The sequence below is a fragment of the Erinaceus europaeus genome, chromosome 7 (assembly GCF_950295315.1).
Source record: "Erinaceus europaeus chromosome 7, mEriEur2.1, whole genome shotgun sequence".
In the NCBI taxonomy this organism is placed as follows: domain Eukaryota; kingdom Metazoa; phylum Chordata; class Mammalia; order Eulipotyphla; family Erinaceidae; genus Erinaceus; species Erinaceus europaeus.
In genome coordinates, this window is record NC_080168.1 from 7,017,572 (window position 1) to 7,035,041 (window position 17,470).

General features: G+C 39.8%; 1 protein-coding gene across 1 annotated transcript in view; it reads right to left on the reverse strand.

Annotated features, from left to right (window-relative positions):
• The window catches only part of CUL3 (cullin 3), a 96,302-nt gene that overhangs the window by 45,081 nt on the left and 33,751 nt on the right, over positions 1-17,470 (reverse strand). Inside the window, exon 3 of the mRNA XM_060193681.1 lies at positions 9,892-10,005. Coding sequence (XP_060049664.1) covers positions 9,892-10,005 — 114 coding nt within the window. The remainder of the gene's footprint in view (positions 1-9,891; positions 10,006-17,470) is intronic.

Consider the following 17,470-nt stretch of genomic DNA (forward strand, 5'->3'; position numbering starts at 1 on the left):
TCGGTGGGGTTTACAGTTAACAATATCTAGATACTTTCCCCATATTTGGGAGCTACTCTTCCCTGATCCAGCTTTCTAGATACCATCTCCCCAATCACCTGAGTCCACCTGCATATCAGATGTCAGGTGAAGGCAAAAACTAGTAAAGTCAGGTGCTCTCTGGAATATACCTAAAACAGACCCTACTAGCTTTTTCCAAAATGGAGACCCCAATCTTCATCTGCAATATTCACGCCTTTAGGTTCATGATTAGTCAACAATTTGTTCTGCATTATATCTTAACTCTTTTTCAGCCACCAGGTTCCAGATACCATGATGCCAACCTGACTTCCTTGGGCAGACGTCCCGACCATGTGTTTGGAGCCCTGCCTCCCCAGATCCCTGCCCCAATAGGGAAAAAGAAAGACAGGCTGAGAGTATGGATCCACCTGTCAATGCCCATGTTCAATGGAGAAGCAATTGCAGAAGCCAGACCTCCCACCTTCCGCAACCCACAATGATCCTGGGTCCATGCTCCCAGAAGAATAAAGAATAGGGAAGCTATCAAGGGAGGGGATTGGATGTGGAGCTCTGGGCATTGTGGGCACTGTGTGGAAATATATCCCTCTTATCCTACAGTCTTGTCAACGTTTCCATTTTATAAAAAAAAAAGTAAAATAAAAATTTTAAAAAGTGTCAGATGGGGCTAAAATGGCAGAACTTAAACTAGAGTTAAAAGGAAGGAAACCCTTAATTTATATTTTGTATCAAAACATGTAAAACAAAAAGAGAAACAGTCAAATTCAAAATAAAATCTGAAGCTTTCAAGATTTCTCAACAGGAGATCAGACAAGCTGGGGTAAATCTTTCTAAAATGTGAAGCAAAATGGAAAATAAACACGTGGAACTAAAACTAAGGAGCTTTTGTACATCAAAAAATAATTATCAGCACAATCTCAATGAAAAGAAAATACTAGCAAAATATATGGCCTAGTATGGGAGTAAATAAGCAAAGCACAGAAAGAACTCACAGAACTCAAATGCAAACAATCCAGTTGAAAATGGGCAGAGGGTCTGCTGAGCTAGCACAAGGTTTATGCAAAATGACTTCCATGCCTGAGGCACCAAAGTGCCCAGCTTCGATTCCCAGCACTATCATAAGCCAGAGCTGAGCAGCGCTCAAATTTAAACAAAAACAAGAGAACAGAGGATCTGAATAGACATTTATCCTAAGAAGACACACAGAGTCCAACAGGTACTGAAAAGATGTTTAACATCACTAATACATGATGAGAGAAATGCAAACCGATACCAAACTGCCATACTGCCTCTTATCTGCCAGGATGACAATTATCGCAGGGGCCGTGCTAACCTTTTCTTTACGGTTCCCGTTTTACTATATGCTGCTAAAACAAGCAGTCAGGATGACAATTAGCAAAATGACAAGAAACAACTATCAGTGGAGACTGTCATTTAGAACAGTGTATGGTACATGACACACAGTTCAGTGTGTATTTGGTGAATGAATAGACCTAACCTCTAAGCACACCAAGGTGATTGAAAGTTGGCTCAACTTTAAAGAAATAATCAATAATCATTTCTTAATCAATTCTGTAAAGCAAAGTCAACTGACAGAATTATTCTGCAATAAGGTAGTATTGCAAAGTAGAGAAGACCACCATGGGCTTTACAATAAAACACCTGGATCCAACTCACTATTCCACCTTACGGAATGACCATAATGCTGGTAGTTCAGTTAATCTACCTCGCTGAATTCAATTTGTTTGCAAAATGAAGAGTACAAAACTCACCTGGAAGGTAAGGTTCTACTAAAGTTCCTTAGCCCAGGGAATGCAGTCAGATAGTGGACTGTGCAATTATATGTTAAGAAATATATTTTCACTCTTTGAGATAAAAATACAAAATTCACTAATAAAATAAAAAATAAATATAAAATTTACTGTCCCAAATTAATGTTTTTAAAATGACAATAAAATATTATGAGAATATACTTAAGGCGCTTAAAATAGTCTGGGCACATACAAAGGGGCATGCAAGTTTATCTTATTTTATAAGGGGTAGGACTGGATAGAGGCATCATCAAGTTACCTTAAGAGGTCTCTAAAATAACTATCATCAACTTATTTCTCATCTACCTATTGCTTTTTTTTTCTCTTCATTATCATTCCACAGACAACTCAAGCAGATGTAGACGTTTACTTTCAGCTTTAGAATGGTATACGGTTTCAGAGCTGACAGAGCTCTAAAGTTTTAAAGGATCCATCCAATACACACGCTCAGCCAGTTCCTACAAAACGGCATTTAAGATGTGAAGTAGATAAGATGCCTACTTCAAGGAGAAGGCCCATAAATAAGCCCAAAAAGATTAGAACCAAAGCTCTTTTCCAATAAACCTATTTTACAAAAAAGTTTTCCCAGGTAATCACAAATGCAAAACCTAGAGCACATATGGGAAAGGCTGTCTTGAACAGGTCCTATTAAATATGCAGACATATTGAACAGAGATGATGTTTAGTAGACCAAATCCAGAGTCCTGTTTAACTTTAAGATGTCATTTCAAGATGCACCTTCTGCACCTTAGATAAGGTGCCAAGAAGACTTTTGTTTCACACACCTATTTTGCATGGTTTGTCTTTTTTTTTTTTTACTGATTAACATTGGTTTACAAAAACTAAGATTGTAGGAATACAGTTTCATCTAAGTAGGCATATACGACTCTCCACAGCCACCTTAAGCTAACAATATATATTTATACATATGCCACAATATGGTTACTTCCACACTTCTCCAAAAGAACAATCTAGAATATCTTTTAAACATTTGTTGGGGGGAAGGGGAACACTAAGCATCAACATCTACTGAAAAGGTGGGAGGAGAAAGTGTAATGGTTATTATGCAAAAAGACCCTCATGCCTGAGGATCCGAAGTCCCTGGTTCAATGCCCTGTACCACTAAATGCCAGAGCTGAAAAGTGCTCTGGTTAAGAGAGAAGAGAGGGGAGAGAGAGAAAAAGAGGAGATCTACAAAAGAAACGACTGACTCCAAGTTCCACCATCTCTTGTTCTGATTCCATTTCTGAACTCATTCTAGCAAGTTTCAGTCAACTGTTTCTCCCAACTCTGCTCCTTGCCATCCATCACCTCTTGAAATAGCTACAACATTCATACTAACAGCTAATCTCACATCCTTACAGATGTCTGAATTTTTATTTTCCATTTTATATCAATTCCCTTAGCTCACATACTGACATGCACAAACCTTGACCCTCATGCCTCTCAGTTATGCATTAAATGAACCTGTTACTTGCACCTCACTGGCCCTCCAGGTAATACTAACTAACCAATTATACCTGCCACTTGCAATTCCTGGAACTTTATGATTCACTTGTCCACTATCTCCACTTCAACGATATTACTATCTGAGGATTCTCCTCCATACCTAACAAGGTAAGTGTAACAAGGAAGGTCCCCTTATTTTGACTGTTCTTTTTCTGAAACAGTTCAGAAACCTCTTTAAAAAAAAAAAAGTATAAACTCTGCTGACTAGTTCCTTTAAACAAATTTTTTAACTCCTCTAAATTATACCTCAAAATGTACACATATTTTTCTTCACGAGTTTTTCATTGCTGCTCAACAAATTACTATAGATTTAGCACTCATTTATTGTCTTATAGTTCTAGAGTTCAGAAGACTGAAACTCAATTAATTTGGCTTAAGTCAAAATATTGACAGAACTGATTCGTTTTGGAGGTTTTGACAGAATCTAGAATCATCTTCTTTGTCTTTTTTTACCTACTAGTATCCAATCCACCTATGAAACTTGACTAAATGTTCTTTTCCATTTTCAAAGAATTAGCAATCCAATCTGTACCTCTGTTACCCAATCATTTCTGTTATGACTCTGACTCTACTTTGATCCTCTTAAAAAGACTGTGATTACATCTGGTCTACCAGAAAAACCCAAGAATCTCATATGAAAAATCCTAGCCTACTGACAAAGTTTCTTTTGTCAGAAAAGGTAGTGAGTCTAGGCTCCAGAGATTAACATGGGCATATTTGGGAAGAGGGCATTATTCAGCTTAACTCCCTGAGCAGCCCACATACTCCATACTCCGGTCTTCCACTTGATGCTTCCACTTTGTGCTTTTCTAAAACACTAAGAGTCACAGAAGGTATTTCCTCAGTTTCTCCCCTTTCCAGTTACTGCTGTATGCTACCTCAACTCTTTACCAATCTAAACGACTCTCTAAATAGGTTCAAGAAGTTGTGAGCCTCCTTTTCTGGGTTACTTCTATCCCTGTGCTTTTGACTGTGTGATTTCTGGTCTTTAAAGATAAACTGCAATACAACTATATCTTTTTTTCTGAAAATGATTAGAAGTAAACTCACATAGAATCGTAAAAATATCTTGGAAATTTACCATAGCTACATGCAGAAAATTGTTCTGGATTAATTCTACATCAAGGAAGAAGATACTTTTCTCTTTGATATAATTCTAGTTGTTCAAAAGTAGTCAGTAGAATAGCCTAACTAGGGAACTGGGTGGTAGCACACCCAGTTAAATGCACATGCTACCATGTGCAGGTACTCAGGTTCAAGACCCACTCCCCACCTGCAGGGAGGACATCTCACGAGCACTGAGGCAGATCTGCGGCTATCTCTCTTCCTCTCTCCCTCACCTCTCAATTTCTCTCTCTCTCCTATAAAATAAAATGGGGCGAGTGGATGGCCACTGGGAGCAGCGGATTTGCAATGCCAGCACCCGGATCCATTGATAACACTGGTGGCAATAACAAAAAAAAAAAAAAAGAACAACATACATAAAATGAATTCCTTCTTGGTACTATATCCATTTTACAGTTTAAAGAGAAAAAAGGGAACCAAACACAAATACGAATGTATTCAACAAGTCTGCATCACAACAAATTTTCTCACTGAAATACTTAAACCTCTTCCTACACAACTCCTCCTTTGAACTGCAACTGAAAATGAAATTCATACTAGGAGTGTCCAAACCAATCTCACAGCTCAACATGCTAAACACTTTAAGAAAATAATAAATCTGAAAAATAACAAACGTATGTGAAGCAGAGATTACAAACCCTACTGCTTTCAGGGGCCAAAAGGTACAAGTGTCAAAATCCTTAGGTAGGTGTGGAGTGGCAGAAACTGGCCACAAGGTTCAATCTAGAGGCGCGTACACGTTTCCTTTGAAGCACTGAACCTGACAAACTACAAATTCTGTGGGACAAACAGGACCAATGGCTGCCTCCATACAAACCATGATCCCTTCCCACACTAAGAGTGCCAGCATGCCCCATGACATCTAACACCGAGGCTCACGTGTGACGTTTTAGAGACGCACTTCTGTGTTGAGCAGGAAGAGGCTCACTGGGTGACTAGACAATACGTGGGTATACACTGAAGCATTTTCATTCTTTCCTCTGTGAATCTTAATTCTAAGCTTCTGATAGTCAAAAGTCAGTATCCACAGAAAGGAAAACCTTATCAAGGTTCTATGAACTACACAGAACCGGTACGACTCACATAGATACCCTATCTTGAAAGGCAGTGCCACTGAGAAACCTACAGAGTGCAAAACCTTCAACAGAAGCAATCTAAGTGTCAACAGGTAAAGCTGTTCACTTTTTCTGAGAAATTCAAGTAATTCTTATGTTGACCGAAATAGCCCCACAGATGCATATACATTCATCAAAGATAATTCTGCATACTTTAATTCTGTGCAATATAATGTGTATAAAAATCCTTCATTTAAAAAACATTTAAGTAGGCCCAGAATACTACACATAAGGAAAAAAAAAAAATAAAGACATTGGGGGTATGAAAATGAAAGAATTCTATGAAATGTAAAGATTTCTTATCAGCACTCTTCCTCCAATTTTAAAATGCACTTTTGAAAAAGCATGGTCGTTTAAAATAAAAGAATCTATGTGGGGCTGGCAAACAGCTCACTTGGATAGCATGCTGCTTTGCCAAGGGCATGTCTGAGGTTACGGCCTGCTTCCAAAGCATCCACGGTCTCCTTCATTCTCTCCCCGGTTCTCAGTCTAGGGAGGGAGGGAATCTGTGTGTACCGGTTCAGAATGTGAGTGTTTGTTTTGTGCAAGGAGCTGTACTGAGGACTGGAGACAGAGGTAGCAGACACTGACTGAGGCACTGTCACAGGTAACTAAAAATAAGCTAGGAAGGGAAAGTGCTGGCCTGCTATCCTGGAATCAAGTTTGGTCAGTGGGGACTAGTACATAGCACGGGTAAAGAAGCTTACGAGAAACTGAAGCTAAAATAAAGGATATGAGACTCAAGTTGCATTAAAAAGAGCCAACAGATTCTAAATATATTTCCAGACAGCAACGTGTGAAGATAAGGACTTTGCCACAACAGTAACGTGATCATGTACATTAAGATAATAATGGCTGGAACATGGCGGAAATAATAGGGAAGAGCGCCAGAAATGTCAGAAGACCAGTTACTGAATAAGGGTGCTTTGGTCTTGGGTAGCAGACATGAAAACTGAGAAAAATCACAGGTTCTGGAAATTCTAGCAGATTCTGCAGAGGAGAATCTGACAACTTCCAAGTTCCTGGAATAAACTGAAAGGGTCACAATGATCAGGAACTCATTTGGAAATGCCAAGCCTGAAGCATCTCCAGATACTACAGTGAAGGAGTCACCAGTCAGTCAAGTGGATGTGTCAGTTTGAACAGAAACTGACACTGGAGAGACTCTGCATGCAGGCAGTGATATAGCAATGGGCACGATCGAGATGAGATGCAGCCAGTGGAGAAAGTCCCAGTCCCGAGTATGCCTCTATTTAAGGAGCAAAAGAAAAGGAGTTCTTCTTTTCTTATTGTCACTAGAGTTAAAGGGGCAAGGGCGCAACAATGCCTGTACAACAAATCCAATGTGTCTGGTATTCATTTTTTTTCCTTCCTTACCTTTTCCTGCCTTCCTTCCTTTGGTTGATAGAACAGAGAAACTTGACAAAGGGAAACAGAGAGGGCAAGCGAGAGATCTGGAGCACTGTCTAACCAACCACTCCTGAAGCTTCTCTCCTGCAGCTGGGGGGTGGGGTGGGGGGAGGGCTTGAACCTGCACTTCTGTGTCTATGCATGGTAACCTCCCCAAGGAGGAGCCAACTGAGAATGAGAACTGGCAGTGATCTTTTACTTCAGAGATGCACAGATAGCATGACAATTCTGCTAAGAGGAAAACTGAACAGATTAGGCGACGCAGAGATTTAACTAAAGAATATTCAAAGTGAATGAAAGGTGAGAAAAAATAGCAAGTATCTCTTAAGCTATGAATGACAAAGACAAATATAGGAAGGCAGTACAGAGGACAACAAAAAAAATTTTTTTTATATTTTATTTTATTTATTCCCTTTTGTTGTCCTTTATTGTTGTTGTCGTTGTTGGATAGGACAGAGAGAAACGGAGAGAGGAGGGGAAGACGGGGGAGAGAAAGACACTTGCAGACCTGCTTCACCGCCTGTGAAGCGAACTCCCCTGCAGGTGGGGAGCCGGGGTTCGAACCAGGATCCTTATGCCGCCGGTCCTTGTGCTTTGCACCACCTGCGCTTAACCCGCTGCGCTACAGCCCGACTCCCAACAAAAAAAAATTTTAAGGAAACTTTAGAGGATGTGAGTAGTCCGGGCATGTCTAATGCATATTGAGTACAGGCCAATTCAAGAGAAGAACTTAAAACTATCTTATATTTGACAGGGTAGAATGGAACATGGACCCTTAACACAAGTAGAAAAATGCTCACTGACAAAAAAGAGACATTAGAACAATGTAGAAAAATACACAATGGAAGAAACTGCAGGTCAAGCTATAGGCTCAATGGTTAAAAATATGAAGTGTCCTACAGACATGTTCTCCTTGCTCTAAATAGGAGGCAAAACTGTTTCTTATGGGTGAAGATATCAGCGGGAGAAGTGATGAAACGGCTGACTAAAGAGTGAGTCTTCTGGTCAGTGTGGGGGGTTTTGTTCAAGGTTTGAACTACAAAAGATGGTGGCAGTAACTAACTGTGGGGTTTCTTCCAGCAAAGACACAGGAAAGGCTAGCTGCCAGGTTTACACAGGATTGTGGCAATATTAGATGGAACTGACAAAAGGATGAGAGGACAGGAAACATTAACATTAATCAGCAGTGAGCACAGCACTAATGGCCAGGCCGTGTAAGAGGCCTGCATGTAGGATTCCTTTAACCCACGTGGCTATCATCCTAACTGGCACATTCCTCTCATTTTATAGATGAGGAATTAACTACTTTGATAATGGCCACAGGCAGTCAAATCTGAAGTCTGAAATTCAAATTGGGATCAAAATTTTTTCCATTTAATTAAAAAACGAACATGATATAAGAGTAAGTATGTGCATAATTTTTAACTACTTTTTATCAAGAGAACAACGAACCATGAAATTACTCAGTAAGTCCTTTTATCTTAGTGTGAGGACTTAAGACTCGTCACATCTAGAACTTGAAGACAGCAGGGATAAACTAACTTATTTATATCCTAGACATTAGGATATAGGCTTTCACATTATTTTATTTGCCTCAAAGTGTCAATCCAAGATGGATCTATATCCTGAATAGGAGATAAGACTCAGAAGAGATGGTTTGTTACACTTCTTATTAAAGATGAAAACCAGGGATAAGAAGCCTGAACAAAAGAAAATGTAAAGCTGTTTGCTTCTACTGGAAATTATCTCTAACCACCACTTTGTTCTACTAAGTAAAACAAGACCTTACAACTTAAATAATGACAGAGAAATCAAAACTAAAAATAAAAATGAGTAAACCCTTGGAAAAATCATGATTGCCAACTCCCAAATATGAACCCTGAAGTATTAACTCATTAGGCTTGTTAATAATAATTAGACTTTGTGAGCCTACTTTCATTCTAACAATCATACTAAAAGTGAAAACACCTGATGATTTAATAGCCCTGAGAGTTATAAAAAGTTCAGCTAAACTTGATGTTTTCTAAATTGTCTTGTTGGAAAAAAAAACACTTTTCTTGACTGATGAAAATAAAAGAGGGGGAGGGAGATAGCTTACGTGGAACACATGCTTGGTTGAGCATGAAACCCTGGGTTCAACTTAGGGAACCAAGAGAACACCATGGGTGGCAGCTTACTGGCAGCTGGATGTTGTGGGATCTCTTTTCTCTCCCTCACTAAAACAAAGAATGAAAATTTTAGCCCAGGGAGGATACTCAATGTGGTATTGCTTCAGTGCCATTAAAAAAGGGGGGGCGGGGCTGGGTGGTGATGGTGGTAAACCCAGTTGAATGTGTGTGTTACCTAAGTTCAAGCCCCTAGTCTTCACTTGCAGGGGGAAAGCATTGATGCTGCAGGGCTGCAGGGGTCTCTCTCCCTCTCTGTCTTCCCCTTCCTTCTCAATTTCTCTGTCTCTACCCAGTAAATAAATAAAAAGTAGTGACAGCAAAATTCAATATACATAATCTGAAAATCACATATACTATAGAAATTTACTATTAGGAGAGAGGTAGCAATTCTTGTAATTACTACGAAAATACTTGTGTCACTATGACACCCTTGTGTCATAGTGACACAAGATAAGAAGATAAGAAGAAGATAAGAAGACTTAGGTCATACAAACATATAAGCCAATATTTAGCTGTCATCTCTTACACTGTCACTCAACCACCCTTACTCAAATAAAGATACAGAGTAGTATGTCTTCCATATTCCATATTCCTTTCAGCTTTCCATTCTAATCACTTAGTAACATAGGAACAATTAAGGTTAATGGAAGTCCCAGCAATCAAAGTGCTGTAAATATCCCAGATACTGTGTGTGGAAATGTCTAATTTCTTTTTTTAAAAAAAAATTTTACTTACCATATACATTAGTATGTCTCTAATCATCACCATAGCTGTTTGATGATCATTCCAAGCTTGATTTAGCGTCTGAAGAAAGTTGTTATTCAATGAATTTAGTACATCTTCTCGCACCTAGTAACAGAAGAGTTTATTAGCTTGTTAAACAGAGACACACTCATACATACATGTGCACAAATGTTCGATAAAGTACTGAAATAGAATCTTAAATTTTAAATGAAAGAAATATATAATAGGTCGGTAGCTATTATTTTAAGCTACAATATAACCAATGTAGAGGTGTGTTATTCTGTGTGTGTGTGTGTGTGTGTGTGTGTGTGTGTGTGTGTAGCCTAGATGTCTCAACCTCAGAATCACAAAACAACCTCTAAACATTTCTGGGTTCTCTGATGACTTAACATCACTGTCAGCACAAAATTCTACTGATAAATGCTTACAATAAACTACAAATTCACACAGATTGGCCCACAGTGCTGCTCCAACTTCTTATTACAGGCCCCGCTCCCTATCCCATCATTAACAACAGTGATTCTGGAGTCAACTATCTAGGTTTGAGTTCCAGCTCCTTCACTAGCTGTGTGACCTAGCATGGTAGACAAATCACTTAATCTCTGTGCCTCAATTTTCTCATACGTGGAAACAGTATCTGTTTTGTGGAGCTGCTGTAAGGTCTGAATTATCACAAACACACCCAGGACAACACCTGGCACTCAGTACACACTTGATGAGAATAAGCTATTAGCAGTGTGTCACAGCTACGATGGAGCTGCAGCAGGAAATGTGCTGTTTCATCACCAGCAGGGAGGCTCGTCTTCCCTGAACATCCTGTTTCTGCTCTTTCCCCTTGCCTGGATTTCCTCCCAGGGCACTTAACCCTACTACACCCTCACAACACATGAACTGTGAGTCACGCAGCAGCAGGGATTCTAGCCTTTCTATGTGTACCTCTACTCCTAGAACAGTGCTTGGCATAGAGAAGGGCCTTATTACACCCCCACTACCCCACATCATGATCAACCTCTCACAGAGAATGCTGTTTTAGAACCTGCCTATGTGTGAGTCTGAAATGCCTTCCTAATACAACCCTGATAAGACTACTCAGATTTCAAATAGTTCTTTCTATGGTCCACAAGCAAATTGCCACCGTCTCTGATAACAAGTCAGGAACTACCACTCCTTCCTGTTATGTTATCAGTTCAATGAAAAGATCACTTGACAAGGAGAATCTGGAGCCTGACTGTAACTTCCAGAAGTTGTTTTGTTTGTCCCCCAAGTTCCTACAGCACTTTGGGGGCTACCTTAAAGCTCCAGTTAACTGAAATTCTACCAATCTTTCACGACCTTGTTCAACTTTCAAAAAAAAAAAAAATCCAATGTAAAGAGACATCTTCTACCTCCAAATATCTTTTACTGTAGATAATTGCAGAAGCATTTAAACTTCTTAGGTTGGGGAGAATCAGAAGTTATGTTGCTTTATGAGAAATAATTTTATGAGTACTGAAGTTACATAGTAAAATGCCACTGCTTTTTTAGGCTGAATGCAAGCGACTACAAGTGTCAAATGAAAGAAAAATACACTTTTTAACACATTTCCCCCATCAAGTAGAAGATGTTCAAACTGCAAAAGCATCATCAAATTTTCCCTATATAGGTGGAAAACAGGTCAATAAGGGATTTCAGTGATGAGACATTAGACACCCCTACTTAATACACTATAAGAAAACCACTCATCTGTGGCAAACAGAGAATGTTATTCCAGTCTTTATCCACAAGACTAAATAAGGCCCCCGACTTCAACTTGTCTCACACAGCAACTAGCCCATGAACCTGACTATTCCAAAAGCAATGAACATACACGGCAGCTTGATGAAAGCGCTGTGTTAAACAGCCCTATGAAAAGTGGGTAATGTGAGTTTCCTGTCAACTCACAAAGACCAGCATTTGTCAATTTCCAAGGTAACTAATGTTTAAAAAATATGCAATCTGCAATGCCTAGAAAGTGAGTCTATTCACAAAAATTTTCACCAAGTTTCATATTCTTTCACTGACATGCTGAATTTTCAGTAGAAAGTAAAAGTGTGAGGAAACTGAAACACACAAACACACTATCTTTTCCACTACACTATTATTTTACTTATTAAGAGGAATAGACGTATGTATTAAGACATTTAGTCAAGTGATTAATAAGGATTCAGGAGAACTTCTATGGATATACACCTTCTTGTAGTGAAATCAAGTTGAGAGCTGACTATGTTAAAGTGTGTCTGGCGTATTTGCTGAAGGAAAAACTGGCCAATGAAACAAAAAAGTATTAAAATGTTTCCTAAAAATCACTCATTATACTTTAAAGCAACACAAGTTCTCAAATTTTTATGTAACACCTCTGTATTTGTACCTATCTTGTAACAAAATTAAAGTGTGATCTACTAGCATAAGAAACATAAATGATAATATTGTCTTATCTTTATCACTCTTCAAAAAATTAACCCTGACAGATAAGTGAATTTTACATAGCAGAAAATAGCTGCTCTGGAGTTAACCTTTATTATATTTACTTTTAAATAGATATGCATATGCACAGATGTTAGAATTGGAATGAGCAAAAATTTCTTCCTTTAATAACTAAAACCCTCCCCCTTTTACTTTTATGTACTGGGAGTGGACATTTGCTCAAATTAGAATGAGGAAAACACTCAACCTTTATGAAGATTTCAAAAGGTTAATTTGACTTACAAACCAAAATACACATGAAGAAAAAAGTTTTCTGCAATAAGTCACTAACATAGTGCAGAAATTTTGAGAGGGCAGTGAGTATGTAATCTCATAAAGGCAAAGGGTTTTAGTATCAGGCAGCCAATGTCCACAAAAAGGCTCGTATGCCAGGGTTTTCAAGTAGCTGAGATATCTTTCAGTTCATAAATAAACTGGTTTATCCAGACCAGGAATATTTTTCCAAAGCAAAGTGAGATAGGTTAACAAGTCAAGACAAAAAGCCATGGAGGAGGAACCTCAAGCGCGCATCACCAAGGGAATGAAAGCAATCTGACAGGGTTTCCTTGTAGGTGCCACCATCCTTCTCTGCCACATTCCGGAAAAGGCAAAACTAAACTGAAAAGACCAGTGGCTGCCGGGGTGTCAGGGAGAGAGAGGCGTGATGAATAAGCAGATGATAGAATTTCTACAGCAGTGGAGCTACTTTGGCAGACACACTGTTATACTTTAGTTACTACCCAACAGAGTACACCCTATGAGACGTGAACCCCAAGGTGAGGTACGGACGGACTTTCAAGGGCAGTAGGTCATGCAGGGTCATCAGTCAGACCATGCACCTCCCTAAGAGTGCGATGCTGACAGTGGGGGCAGAAGGATATGGAAAATCTCTACCTTCTGCTCAAAGTTGCTCTGAATCTAAAACTTCCATTTTTATTTAAAGAAAAAACAAGGGCCAGCAAGATAACTCACCTGGATAGTGAGCTTGCTTTGTCAGATTCAAGCCTGTTTCTACTGCAATGGAGGAGGCTTCAGTGGTCTGCTGTTTCTATCTCTATCCCTCACGTGTGTCTGTCTCTCACCCCCCCAATCTCGTCTATCTGAAAAAAATTTGGCTCAGAATGGTAAAGCTCTAAAAATACAAAGAAAGGGGGCCGGGTGGTAGTGCAGTGGGTTAAGCGCACATGGCGCAAAGCACAAGGAACGGCGTGAGGATCCTCCTCTGAGCCCCCGGCTCCCCACCTGCAGGTGGGTTGCTTCTTCTCCCCTTCCCGCCCCCGTCTTTCCATCCTCTCTCGATCTCTCTCTGTACTATCCAACAACGACAGCAATAACAATAATAACAAAAATAAACAACAAGGGCAACAAAAGGGGGAAATAGCCTCCAGGAGCAGTGGATTCATAGTGCAGGCACTGAGCCCAGCGACAACCCTGGAGGCAAAATAAATAAAGAGGAAAAAAGGAACAGGGCCCTTGTTCCTTTTCTCCTATTCATTTACTTACTATATATATGTAAAAGACCTGGGCTTCTAGAGTAGCTCACAGGGCAGGAAAGCTGTCTTGCCACATTCACATAGAACTTTAAGCCCTGGGCCAGGTGGTGGCGCACCTGGTTAAGCACACACATTACAGTGCGCAAGGACCCAGGTTCAAGCCCCTGGTCCCCACCTGCAGGGGGAAAGCTTCACAAGTGGTGAGGCAGGTCTGCAGGTGTCTCTCTGTCTCTTTCCTTGTCTTCCTCCCCCTCCCTTTTCAATTTCACTCTGTCTCTATCCAGTAATATAAATAAATAAATTTTAAAAACGTTTAAAAAAAAAAAAAAAAGAACGTTAAGCCCTAAGACCATGGAACTCCATGGCACTAGGTGAGCTGGTGCTGTGGTGCCTTTCTTCCTCTCCTGTTTGTCCACCTGAATGAAAAGGCAGCCCAGGAGTGATGATGCAATTTAAAAATAAACTAAAGTAAATAAAACAAAGACACCTGATTGGAACACAACAGCCAGGACTAGTGAACCATTCACTAAAGACTGAGTGGCAGTAACCACTGCTATTCCTTTCCTCTGCACAATTGCCTTAATAGGCATGTTTTATACAGTTGTAGTAATACTGATGTAATTCTGAGTCCTGACTATTGTCAGAGTCCTCAACATTCAACATCAACCTGTGCTTCAGGAGAGAAATATACAATGTTATCGTATTTCCCAAGTACCACAACAATTTGGGGTCAACAATTTGGGGTCAAAAGTTAATAGGAATTAATGTAATTCTTAAAGTCATTTGAAATTTCAAGCTACTTTCAACATACCACCACCAAAAACATAATCTATTAATAGTAAATGTAAAGGTGGTGACATACCTGTGTTACCAGGCACAAGGAGCCAACTTCAAGACCCCAGTCCCCAACTGCAGGAGGAAAGCATCCCAAGTGGTGAAGCAGTGCTGCAGACTGAAGCGTGCTCTCTCTCTGCCCCCTTTCTGCCTATCGGGTAATTGTGAGGAGCCCCACAAAGCACCCTGCATTCCTGATAATATGGCCTATCTACATAATCATTGTTTTGCCTGAGAGATCCCCACCCATTCCATTCCTTTGATCTATCTTCTTTCTACCTGGAGACCCTCCCTGCCTGCAGGGTATTATTTATTAATCCTACCAGTTTAAACCCTCACAACAGTTGCTAAGGAAGTTCCTACCTTTCCAGCTCACTTCTGCCTTTCTCCACCCCCTTCCTAGCCATTTCCCTTTCTGACTTGCCAACTCTGGGTCTACCGGTTAAAAGCGTTGGCTCTCTGATCAGTAAAGACATTGCATTGCCACTCCGCCACGAGGTCATGAGTTATCTCTCCCATGTCGCTGAGTGAGTAGCAGCCCAGGCTAGCTCCAGTCGAGTTCTCTCCAACCCAGAGAGTTCACGCCCAGGAAGACGCACCCCACCCCCATGCTAGGCTCCTCACCTGACATTTCCCCCTTTCTTTTTATCTAATGGCCATAATATCAGGAATGCAGGGTGCTTTGTGAGACAGGGAGTCTGATAGGACGAGGCACACCTTTGGGGTTACTCCTGTCCTTCTTGCTCAACCTCTAGAGGCTAATAGGATAGACGCATTCCTCAGGTCAAACCCTGCCAAGCACATCCTCACAATTTCCCGACACCTCCCTCTTCATCTCTCTCTACTGTTTGCGTCTCTCCCTCTTCCCTCTCAATTTCTCTCTGTCCTATCATAATTCACTTACAGAAAAGTTTTAAAATCTTAAAATAAAGGTAAGCTAGACTCAATAAAAAATTTAAAGGATTGTTCTGCAGACACTGTTAAAACAACAAATATAAAGAAACTATGGACTGGGGGGGTGATCTATGACATACACTCCAAATAAAGTCTAATTTTGAACAGAGAAAGAAAATTCAATTTAAAAACTGAGCTACACAATGGAACAGACACCACTGAAAATAATGCTCAGCAGCAGCAACTGCACACATAGAAATATACACAACATTAGCCAATGTCAAAGTTTAAATTAAAACCATGATGAAGTATTAATCAATACACACCCACTGGAATGGCTAAAAAATACACCGACTACATCAAGTGCTCACAAATATTCAGAGCAACTAAAACACTCACACACAGCTGACTAAAACACAACAAAGCAGTCCAACAAGATATTACAAAGTTAAAAATATTCCATGACCCAGCAACCTCACTGCTAGATATTTATCCTAGAGATATGAAAACTTACTCATACAAAAACCTGTATTTACATGTTCACAGCAGTCCTAGCCTAGTCCTCATAATGTCAAGAAACTGTACACAGTCCAAATGGATAAACAAACTCTTGACACATTCACACAACAAAATATTGCCAAAGGAACAAGTTGTGGGTACATACATTAGCCTAGATATCTAAACTGTGCTGAATCAAAGATGTTAGACTCAAAAGCTTATGATTCCATTTACATGGCATTTTTGAGATGTTAAAACTGCAGTGGTAGAGAACAGGCTGCCAGGTGTTAGGAGTGAAAGGAGGGTGTGACTTAAATGGAGAGAGACTTCATAGTGAAAAAAAAAATCTGTGCGAGGGATTACACTGATCAATACATGGGGTAAAATTCATAGCACTGTACCTAGAAAAAAACTAGATTTACTGTTTTTGTATTTTTTTACCTTACAGCAATTGTAACTGTCACTAAGGCTCCCACTTTATTAGTATATCATCAACATAAGCTATAATGCCAATCTTCATACATAAAATCAATTTAAATTCAACATAGCAACTGTTTATAATTTTTAGTGTATCAACCTTATGAATAACTTACAATAATTCAAATGGACACGCTGTAGCCAAAGATAAAGGAAAAGGAACCTTTATCTTCCAACATTGTAATAAAATCTGTTCACTGTTTCATTAGCGTCCAAGTTACAAGAAAACATTTTCAAATCAAATTACTGTCAAAGAGGTGGAGAATGAAGTGGACAATGATGAGAGGCCAGCTAGCACGAAGCTTGACTACAAGCTCTTGATGTCATCACAAAATAACAAGGAGGTTGACTTGACCCTGGCAAAGCAGTTCTTGCTTGGGTTGAAAGACACAGTAATTTGCACAGTATCCCAACACTGACAAATACGATCACTTTTAATCATAAATTTAAAATTTTTCAACCTCTGCACATGAATGCCAGGGACAAGACTACAGTCAGTCCTGATTAAATGTCCAGCTAATGCAAACATGTTATCAGCTAAAACTAATTATCATTTGATTGACTGAAAAGAGACAGCATTTGAGAGCGATGGGGATAGAGCAAATGAGAGACACCTGTGACACTGCTCCATAATTAGTGAAACTTCCGTGCTGTAGGAGACTGGAGTCCTTACGTGAGGTAATGTTTGTGCTCAACCAGATGTGCTGCCAAGTCTCGATATCTTAGTTCTAAAGTTCCCTGAAACTAGAACTGATCCACACAATCAATGACACAAATTACTGAAGACTTCCCTTTTAAAGACACTCAAAACTCAGGGGCCGGGAGACAGGCTAAGGTGGGGAGATAGGGAGAGAGAAAGAGAGAGGGAGAGAGAAGGTGAGAGGGAGAGAGTT